We start from the raw sequence: 11,330 nt of genomic DNA, 5'->3' as shown, positions 1-11,330 counted from the left end.
AAATGTCATGTGACAATCTGATTCATGAAGAGTGATGATGTCACAAGGACATGTGATGATGTCACAAGGACATGTGATGATGTCACAAGCACATGCCTTTGAGCCTTTGAAGTTTTTCTATAAATAGGGGTCAGGAGCAGCAAGTTTTAGTCAGTTTGTTCGCAGCCTTCAAACGTTCGACCAGAGCTATATTTGAAAGTATTTGTAAACCTCTGTAACATCACGCTCCAAAGCCCTGTGACGTTTCTGTGTTCTGTGACGTTGTCCCAAAGAAAGACCTTTAAATGCGATAAATAGCCTAAACGTTTTCGTTTATGACTAGTTTACCGTGTTATGACTGTGAACAGGGGGGAAGTCGCGCAAGAGAAATGTCGACCAAAACAATTGCAAGTAAGCCAAAGTCAGTTCCTAAAAGTCAACCCGCAGGTGTTTCCACCACCATCAGACCCTCCACTTCTGTAAGACCTCCATTAAGAATAACTGATGCAAAGAAAACCGCTCGGGTGGGAAAAACTCAGAATGGAAGACCGGCAGCTGTGAAACAGCCCCCGAAGAGGGATATGAAAAAGAATGTGGACAGTAAACTGGTCAGCTTAATTACAAATGAAATTGTATACAGTGGAGCGACTGTGTCATTTGATGACATCGCAGGGCAGGATCTGGCAAAGCAAGCACTTCAAGAAATTGTCATCCTTCCTGCCTTAAGACCTGATCTCTTTACTGGTCTGAGAGCTCCTGCACGTGGCTTGCTTTTATTTGGCCCACCAGGAAATGGGAAGACCATGCTCGCCAAAGCAGTTGCTGCAGAGTCTAATGCAACATTCTTCAACATCAGTGCTGCTAGTTTGACCTCCAAATATGTGGGAGAAGGCGAGAAGCTCGTACGAGCACTCTTTGCAGTTGCAAGAGAGAGACAGCCCTCAGTAATCTTCATCGATGAAGTGGACGGCTTGCTCTGTCAAAGGAGGGAGGGGGAGCACGACGCCTCTCGCCGTTTAAAAACTGAGTTCCTCATTGAGTTTGACGGGTTGCAGTCAGGAAAGGATGACAGAGTACTTGTAATGGGAGCAACGAACAGGCCCCAGGAGCTCGATGAAGCAATATTAAGGCGCTTTGCAAAAAGAGTATATGTGACCTTACCCGATGAGAAGACAAGATTTACGCTGCTGAAAAATCTTTTGGGAACGCACGGGAGTCCACTGAGCCAAGACGAACTGTCCTGTCTTGCAAAAGTGACTGAAGGATATTCAGGGAGCGATTTGACAGCATTAGCCAAAGATGCTGCACTTGGCCCAATAAGAGAGTTGGCACCAGAACAAGTCCGTGTTATAGCTGCTGCTGAGGTGCGCAACATTAAGATAAAAGACTTTGAGGATTCTCTGAAGCAAATCAAACCAACTGTTAGTCCAGCAACTCTTAACATGTACACCAAATAGAACAAAGATTTTGGTGGTCCTTCTTCAATAAATCCAAATCCAGTCAGGCTGGATGAAACAGAGTGCAAAAATAAAGAGCTTCTTCAAGAGAAAGAGCAACAGGAAAAAGAAAAAAAACGTATTCTCCAGGACTTGGAGAGAAGAAATCTACAACTGAACAAATTAATACAATGAAGGACAGAACACCTGAACTGGAAGGAGAAGTATTGGAAAAACGATGTTCAAAGATGCAGCGTAGGATCAATGAAATGGCGAAAAAACACTCAGAGGTCATTAATGAGATGTTGTTGAACTCAGACAACTTGAAGTGTGAAAACGCTGAAATGCTTGCACAAAAGCAGCAACAAGAGAAAATAAATGAAGACCTGCAGCGTAAGCTTCAAGAAATCACAAGAAGAAATGAGCAGTTAGAAAAGATGCACAAGGAAAAACAACAGCAAAATACAGACAAGTGCAATCTATTAAAAGAAATGGAGCAAAGATGCCAGAAACTTGAGAAGGAAGTTGAAGAAACAACCGATCAGTTGAGAACCCTCATCCTAGAGAAAAAAGTGGTCGTGGAAAAGCTCATGGAAAAGAAGAAAAAACGTTTCCGCTTCTTCTGGAGGAGGGACACTCCTGCTTTTTCTACTTTTTCTATTTTTTCTACTGCTGACGTCACCTCGTCTCCCTCCACCTCTGTTCCATCTTAATTTTCACCTCTCCTCTCCCCTTCTCTCCTAACACTTCTTCCCTCTCTCCTTCATCTTTTTTCACCCCAACCAGTCCCGGCAGTTGACTGCCCCTCGTGAGCCTGGTTCTGCCGGAAGTTTCTGCCCGTTTAAAGGCAGTTTTTCTTCCCCACTGTCGCCTAGTGCTTGCTCAGAGGGGATTGTTGGGGTTTTCTCTTTTCTTTTTTTTCCCTTCTTATTACCATTTTCCTTTATTTACCGATTTGTTTTGTTTACTTTTCTTTTACGTTGTTTCTTTATTTACTTGTTTAACTTTTTTTCAACTTATGTAATAAACTAATAAACCAATTGAATTTATCCTCTGCGTATTTTACATCTAATCTTTAAAGAATATTTCCAAAACATTTTCAAACATCACGATCTGTCTTTTGTTTGCTTGTTAAAACCCCGTAAATGGTGAAGTAAAAACCCTGTGATATGGTTTAAAACATCAAAATAGACTAAACAACTAGTCTAAAACTAAGAGACACAGGATAAAGTTGGTGTGAAGGTTTCAGTCTGTGAATGAATCTAAGCACCATCACCTTAACTTTAAATTCATCTCTGTTACCCTCTTTGTGACTGAACTCTGACCGTGAGCACCACAGCCACTGCGCACCAGTCACACGCACTTTAAATCCATCACAGTAAACCAGTTAGTTTACCTCAGTTTGTTTTGCAGCACATTTCACAACATGCAAAAGCATAATGTGCCATGTACAGACTCAAAATCTGATTTAAAAACATGAGGACTGACCTGTAAGCTTTACATTTACAGTTTATCACATACCACTGAGCAGTTCTTACCTGTAATTCTAAGCCCTCTTCTTCCTTTTCTGGTTTAAAACATCAAATTAGACTAAACAACTAGTCTAAAACCAAGAGACACTTAAATATTAAGTTAAACCTCTGGGGTTGCCGGACGCGCCGGCGCGTCAAAATCACATGACCAATTTAAGACGACACAGCTACAAGATGCAGCGATTCAGAGGCTGTATCCCAATTCAGGGTCTGCAGCCTTAAAGGCCGCATTTTAAGGCCGATTACGTCACCATGCCAGTCTCCTATTGCCAGAGGCTGAAGTGTGTGTGCAGTCACCAGGTGATAATCTGATATCGTCTACTTCCCCACTGATGTTAAGTAATATGAAAAAAATAATGAATCCCACCTTAGGCCGAATGTGTGACTCTCTTCGTAGTGGAAGAGAGAATGAATCTTCCCATCCGAATTCACGGCAATCAGTCTGTCAATCAAATCCTGTGGAGTAAAATGAGAGGCTTTGAACAAGAATGCACCGGATAGGGTGCAAAACGAAAACTGTGTGGAAATTTACAATGGGTAAGGTGGAGAACGTATATCAGTCTCAGTGTGAGAGGGTTTATTTGAATGCGTTTGAAGTAAAACAAATGGGTGGGTGGTGTTTGGAGGCCAAATAAAAAGTGCAAACATGCCCTCAGATGGATGACAAAAAAAAACTGCAGTGTGTGGAAAAGAAGAAGAAGAAAAACACTTACAGGTATGGAGGTTGGCATCTCCCTCAGGGTGTATTCGCTTTTGTTGGCCAAAGACTGTCGGCCCAGCAGTTGCCACACCGACTGGGAAGAGGAGAGGAGGTTGACCAAGTACAGGAAGGACTGAAGAGGAAAGTAAATACAGCAGCTGTTAGAGAGAAAAAATGTATTTGCTTTTAAAGACCATTGTGAATGCATTTGTGCACGTCATGGATTGATCAAATCCTAACACATAATAATAATATAACACTATTCAACTACAAACACTACCGATAATATGACAAATAATATCTGTAGTATTCAAAGCAAAACAAAATGTAAAAAGAATTTATGATTGCAAAGATAAAACATGGTTTACCACACTCTCAAAACTGAATAAGACATATATTCTGAGCAGAGTGGTTGAGCAGAAACCTATTGCAGCCTGAAGAATATTAAACTACAGGAAAGCTCCCTGCATTTTTCACTGGGTCTGGTAGAACAGGGAAAACATATCATCAAAAGCATCAAAGGAAAAAAAGAGAGACACTTGCACAAACGAGCTACAACTTAGATTATATTAAACAGCTTCAAAGAAACGTAAAGAAAAAAACAAGATACGATGGATTTTTTTTTCTAAAATAGAAATATCTATACTTTCATGTGTCTTCTGATGTTTCTGTGCATGTGTGAACTTATCTTCATATGTACTACCAAACCTCCTACTGTACTTAGCACAGATTAAAGCAAAGACTCGAGTTAATTCACCAAAGTGCTGGTGTGTGTATATTTAGTTTTCCTTTGACCTCAGCATATATGTATAACCCACTGATAAGGCAGACTTTAAAGTCGCCTGTGGCAGGACACAGTTTACACATCACTGGCTGTCCGTATTCACTTGGCTAGTCTCTCTGAGAGAGATGACTTGGCTGCTGTCAGAGGCCAAGCATCAGACACACACAGACAGGCTCACGCTGGAGCTTGTTGAAGCTTTCCTGAGAGAAATTCTGCCAAAAACATAACTAAAAATGCAGTCTTATGAAAGTAAGGCTTATTTGCCCAGACACCCATAAACCAATCAGCAAAAAGCCTTTCTTGTTAACAAAATCACTATTGCCAGTTTCTTAAATATGAATATTCACAAGTGAATTTTCTACATGGCTGCTGGTATCACAGCAACACATGGACCACTATTCTGAGTCCTGGGTTAATAATAATTGGAATCAATTTAATTTTAATCAATTTAAACACCTTTGTAACCAGTGAGCTAAAAACATGATGGAAAAGCAAAACTTCTAAGAGATCTGTGTCTGTACTATTATGTAGATATCTAAAAATTGGGGCATTGTGGGCTCCAGGAAGTTTCTCCTTCTCCCTCTCTCTCTCACACACACACGCACGCACATACATACAATACCTTAATGCAACTCCTATCTGTGGGGTCAATGGGAGTTGGTTTGGGACGGACCACTCTGATGTCGTCACTGCTGCACTCAAGAACAGACCATAGCTCTAGTACCAGGGCCCGAATAAAGCCTGAGACAGAACACGGAGAAATTTGTTGTACCAAACATTTATTTGAAATAGCAGCAACTAAAATTATTAACAGTGCTTTAATAAATAAACGACTGACTTTGTTATTGTGTCCAATCTTTTAAAGAAATCTGTCTTTGCATTGCTGGCACCGTTTTGATTGGAGGATTTGAATCTCAGGAAGGAAGGAATTTATAATGCCACTCCCTTTGATCCCATTTAATCTCTTCCCTGTTGCACTTTGGCCTGTCAGTAACTACATTTGAATTTTGCAGCTTCTGTTTATTGCACATAAAGGCTGGATAAAAACGTTAATGCAATCAAAATGTACGCAGCCCTCGCTGGAAAACTGGGGATACAGTACAGTACATAAATGATGAAGCAAAGACAAAACATTAGTGTCATGGAAGAAGAAATAGTCAGTGCATCACGGGAAGCTCCCAGCAATAAAACCTGCATTTGTATTGACACATAAACCTTAATTTGTGAGCAATTTTCAGTGTATTTCAGTTAAATTAATGAGACAAATATAACAAAAGGGATTTTATACTTAGAAGAAGAATATGAAATTGAAATATTAAACTAAGAAAACTATAAATACTGCAGTTCTAGAGTTACAGATATACAATTAAGCTTTGCATATCAGTGCTGTATAACCCAGGGAATGTACTTTTTTTTTTATAATTGAATAGTAATGGAAATCATGAACTGTTTTTCAGAGGTCATAGATCAAATGAGCAGTAGAGTTTTTCTCACAGAATGGTTCTTTCACATAGAAAGCAGTGTGTGCTGCAGGTTTAGCAAATGGCCCATCATTTGTATCTCCAGTGTCTGTTGAAGTGTACAGTATCTGTGTGTGTGCATGACCGTCGGTGCTCTCTGCTCACTCGGGTTCAGAGGTACAGGGAGGAGGCTCAGCAGGAGTAGAGGCGGCTGCTTCATCACAAACATGCCAGGTGCAGGCGGTAAAGGCCCTTTCTGTTTCCTCTCAACCCTCCTGCCAAAGCCATAGAACTCTGCCGAGGTGAACCAGACAACACAATATAGACATTTTTCCCTGTTCCTACATGGAAACACAAGATCAAACGGGCATTTTTTTGGCATAAATATGTATATCATATCGGACTCAGTTTGTTCCTGTTATTGTTTTTGCACTGTACTTGTCATCCATTCCAGTGAAACGATGCAGAAGGTTGTAGGTTGTGCAATAGTGCCATCTAGAGGTGAAGTAACATCACACTGGCCGTGCTCTTGTCTCGTCACGGTGTTTGCGTGTTTCTCCCTCTCTGCACACTCATGGGAATGTGCTGTCAGGCAGGACTCAGCGTTATATTCACAATATGTGGAAAATATATTGATATTGAATGTTCAAATATGAGGATATGTATAATGTATAGGTTGACTTTGCTCTACCTACACTTCTGGCAGAGCAGCAGTTGCAATGCGAACACATAATTAAACGGTGTATTTATAGGAACAGATTTCTTGCCTATGGCAGACAAAGTGATTTTAAACGTGTAAAAGGTTTCATTCACAGATGATTTATTACTATCGCACCCTGGAGACTTATAAAGAGCACTGCTGCAAAAGCAGCCTAAACAAACTTGTACAGTAGGTCACGCTGGTTTAGTTTTTCATCAAAATGCTTTTTTTCTTTTACTATTATTTTTGAAAACGTTACAGCACTGGTGGACATTTCCTACCAAATAAGAACTAGACACTACTGTTATGTAGTGGTTAATTGGAAAACTGTTTTATCACGAATTTCTTATTTAGAAATAATTAAAATTTTATTTGATGGGTTTTTTTTTTGGATGGATACTGTTATTGCAGTGATGCTGTAATTAAACTGTCTTCACCCCAGTAGAATGATTGCATGACTCCATCACTGAAGTGGAGGGTTTGTTTTGGAGGGGAAACGCACAGTGTCTCTTTAGTAGCATGGTGGTTGGATCCCACATTTGTTTCTTATGTAACATTGTAAATAGCTACTAAGACAGCATATCTATTGGACAAGCACATATTATACATACTTTGCACGTGCAGTATTTAAACATGTAGGCTAGAGAATGACTTTCAGTTGTACTTATTTATTAGACGAATACTAATTATCACTGTAAATATGAAAATCTGTACAAAACATCAAAGCATTAAGAATACTTGCAATAAAAAGACATTTTCTAAATGGTGCTGTTTGTCTTATTATGCAGTAGACTTGAGATCTCAGTAGTTATTAGTTCAAGATCAGGACACAGTGTTTAAGGGATTGTACATTTCAAAATATAATTTACTTTGAAGCTATCTGATCCTATGCCATGACATTTAAAACATTAACATAATGCTCACTTAAATTGAAAAAAAATCTCTTACTTTGTGATTTTTAAAAAAGCAAATAGAATGCATTTATCAAACACTTTTAGTTAATGTTTGTTATGGAGTACTGGCAGAAATCTTTAGCCATTCCTCGTTGCCTCAGGGCAATGATTTTATTGAACATGTGCAAACATAAATGGAAATATACGTAAAATAGAGTTTATAACAATATAACAAGCTTGAAAGTCAATATTTGGCATTGTAACTGTTATTCTTCAGTTCTAGTTTTCTTGTCATTTCCACAGGAACAGTTTTCCAGGCTTCTTGAAGGATATTCAGAGCACGTCTTTGGGTGTTGTCCGCCTTTTGTTCCGTTCTCGTGTCACAATGATCCCACACTGCTTCAGTAATATTGAGGTCTGGGCTCTGGGGAGGCCAAGCCATGACTGATGCTGTTCTATTGTATGTTTTTCTATCCAGGTATACTTTTACTGTATTGACAGTATTTTGGGGATCATTGCTATCCTGAAAAATGATGCATTTGCCAATCACATGCTTTCCCAATGGCATTACATTGTGGATTAAAATCCATTGTTACTTTTCTATATTCAAGATTCCATCAATCAAGAGTTTCCCATCCTTAAGAATAGCTTCTTCTTCTTCTAACAATTTCTGACAAGGGTTCAGCAAACGGTAGATGAATCAGCTGAAGGGCTAGATGCACCTTTCAGGTCCTGTGTTGGGTCTTAACTCGATTTTCCCCTCTTATTTCTTAAGGACATGACTTTCAGATATTGTTAATTTGCTGTAGAGGGTGTGTGTGGTTGAAAGGCAAGGCCTGAAGAGGAAATGAGGGTTAGGTGAGAGGAATGGTGGAAACATTGGGGTAAAACTTGGATTCACTTATTATTAATTATTAAACACTTATTATTAATGGAGCAGTAACACTGAGAAAAAAATCATCAAACTTTTACTCCTACTGACAAAATTAATCAAAAGCATTTTTAATTATGAACATTAAAAGTACTATTGAATGGGAAAAATCACATCTATCTGGATTTCTTTGCTTGTTGATTTCCAAACTAATATAAGTATTTTTCTGTACCTTTGCACTGATTTAACTGCTTTAACTGAATTTATCCTGCCAATGCTTTTTTGCATGTGCCCTTTGCTGCTAGAAATCAGATCATCTTTTTCATATAAATCTATGTACAAAAAAATACATAGATAGCTTTTAAAGCTGGAATCGGTCTTTGACTTTTCCTTTATTCTTCATTGCTGTATTACCTTTCCTCCTTCTGACCTTACTCTTTATGGCCACTTTTAGCATAAATATAGCATCTGGTTTAGCAAACCTTATAAAGGGAAAATTGATCTGAGGAATGGGAACAAAGCAAAAGTCATCATGAACGTGTCAGTTGAGGCTGTTAATCAGTGGGATACTGCAGGTCACTAAAGCAGTCCAAATCCCTCTTTACGTGAAGCCTTTGCTTTTATTATATACTTCATATAACATATCATATTTATTTCTAACCACCATGACACCACAAGAGGGAAGCATTAGGCACTGAGATGGTGAAACTGCAACTGATAAAAATGCAGTTCATACATATAATGCAGCAAGCTAATCGATCTGTTGAAATTCACAAACACTTCTGCAGAGTAGATACATTCATTTCATTTTGTAGAATAAAAATATATTTCCTGCCTTGTTTAGTATCACTATAATAGAAGGACACCGGCGCTAACAGAAAAGAAAGCTATTGTCCATATTCTATACTCCGTACTCTGGCAACGCAAGAACATGATGTTCCCTTTTGAAAGATAAAAACATCTCAGACTCTGAGCCTTATTTTGGTGCAAAGTCCCAGGCACATTTTAGTAATTTATAATTTTTAATATTCTATATTAATTAATTCCCCTAGTGACATAAAGCTGGGTAACACCCAAATTTCTCATCTGTGCAGTATTAAAGGTTTATTCCTATTCTATTCTATTAAAACTTTAAAACTGTTTTTATTCTAGTATATGACTTTTATGATCACTGAAATTAAAGTTAATATAGATATAGCTTAAAAATAATTGGACAAATATGTGCCTGGAGATGTTACCAAAATGGCTCCAGAGTGTGAGAACATGTTTAGTACAAAAGAAAGAAGAAACAGATTTTGGTTCTCACTGTGAAGTGAGGATATAGTATAAAAATAATTGGTATCAATAGCTTTTACTCAACAATGAACATATAAGGTGAAGTAGACGTAAATCACAGTCTGATAAAACCCTTTAATAAAGCACATTCAGTACATGTTCTGAAGCTATTACTCTGGCTCTGTTTGGGGTCATTGTCACGCTACAGAATGAACTTAAGCGATCTGATTATTTTGCATGATAAAAGATCTAATTGTAGTTCTAGTCTCTAGTTTTGACACGCTCTCTGCAAAAAAAACCCCAAAACAACAAAAACTAAAACAGCGGGATGCTTCACCATGCTTCGCTGCCAACATCTGTGCCTAAAGAGTTGTGCACAGTATTGTGTGTTGTATCATCTGTTACCCTTGCTGCAGTGGGTTTTATGAAATTGTCACATTTTCATACAGTGTTGCTGTTCTGTCAAGTAATTACATCTGTATCTCTGCTGCTTTTTTCCCAAGGCAGAGCAGAGAGCAGGCTGGGGTGACAGCTGCAGTGACACTACCCTCCAATCACAGAAAACATACAGCGCCACATGGTGCATATTAGAGCAAAATCATATTTGACAACTGTGAGTTCTCTGCTCTGACATTAAACCATAACCTCTTTCATTAAGTGCTCACAGGGAGCTGCAGGACACTGCTGGTCAGAACAATGCAAACTATGATACAATAATGTCAATGAATTACATTCATTTTCTAGATTTTTTGTCATCCTTTAAAAATAGCTCCATTTTTTTACATGCTAAAATCTACAAATTATACAAATTTCCATCCCCATAAATACAACCTTATCTAAGTAACGCAGTGAGTTTATTTGATCAGTTTGTCCTTGTTAGCATTTACTGCTGGCTTACATTTAGCAGGACTTTAACCAACATATGGTAATCCTATTTCACGCCAGAGAACGATGAGCAGTCTCTTCGTTAAGAGTCTGATCAGCATTCAGTGTTATGTTAGCATGCAGGCTCTGTCCCTCAGAGCCGCCTCACTCCTCTCTCCCCCTCTCTGCTAGAAACAGGCCCTTGTGCTCCCAGCAGTCTCCTCCTGTTTTATTTACATCTTAAGCATTTAAGCTGATGCTTCATCCAGAGCAGTTTAGCGAGAGTAAGCAGTAGGAGGTCAGTGTCTGATTCAAGGACACTATTTACAGGACATATGGTTGCTTCAGGATTGAACCCATAACTTGTCATTTATAGAACAGTCCCTTTAATGTTCGGCCACCTGGCTGCTTTATTTGTGGCTGGGTAATATTGTGTAGAAGCGCTTTTATAAAAAATGTGATGAAAGTACTCTTAAGTCGAGTTGGTGTAAGTTACAGCAGATGCCATGCAGCTGGAAGCTGAGGGTGAAATCTCTTTTGAAGTAGTCTATTTTGGGGGATGATTTTGAGGACTAATCTCACAGCATGGGGAAAATATTTTGACCACAACCATGAAAATGGATGGAGCAGTTAAAAGGAGAGCAGCCCAGCATGGTAGCTCATCTTTGCTGTCTCTACCTTATTTATAGTCCAGAAAAGCAAAATAAAGCATGAGTTTAGCAGCAAAAAAATTACAAACAAGCTTGAAAATAAAATTAAACAGAAACAAATAAGCATACTAATTAAAGTATGACGAATTTAAAGACTGCAGATGTATCCTAAAACACAGTAACAAA

At 38.6% G+C, this 11,330-nt stretch overlaps 1 protein-coding gene and 1 long non-coding RNA gene across 2 annotated transcripts; one reads left to right on the top strand and one right to left on the bottom strand.

The window, feature by feature from the left end:
• Positions 1-27: 27 nt before the first annotated feature.
• Positions 28-2,324, top strand: LOC102291252 (spastin-like). The gene has a single exon (XM_042217660.1). The coding sequence runs from the start codon at positions 315-317 to the stop codon at positions 1,434-1,436; it is 1,122 nt and encodes a 373-aa protein (XP_042073594.1). The 5' UTR covers positions 28-314; the 3' UTR covers positions 1,437-2,324.
• Positions 2,325-2,354: 30 nt separating this feature from the next.
• On the bottom strand, positions 2,355-5,980 carry LOC121813760. Its single transcript, XR_006053860.1, has 3 exons — positions 5,054-5,980; positions 3,661-3,780; positions 2,355-3,403 (listed from the first exon to the last, which is right to left on the bottom strand). It is a non-coding gene; the product is annotated as an uncharacterized LOC121813760 (long non-coding RNA).
• Between the last annotated feature and the right edge of the window lie 5,350 nt (positions 5,981-11,330).

Source organism: Haplochromis burtoni, unplaced genomic scaffold (genome assembly GCF_018398535.1).
Source record: "Haplochromis burtoni strain Fernald_Lab_line unplaced genomic scaffold, NCSU_Asbu1 Contig_2462, whole genome shotgun sequence".
Lineage (NCBI taxonomy): Eukaryota > Metazoa > Chordata > Actinopteri > Cichliformes > Cichlidae > Haplochromis > Haplochromis burtoni.
Note: the sequence above shows the minus strand (reverse complement) of the source record. Positions and strands in the feature narration are given on the sequence as shown.

What these genes read in the sequence shown, in the direction of transcription:
- LOC102291252 (XM_042217660.1), top strand. Translation starts at nt 315, where the DNA reads ATGACTAGTTTACCGTGTTATGACTGTGAACAGGGGGGAAGTCGCGCA.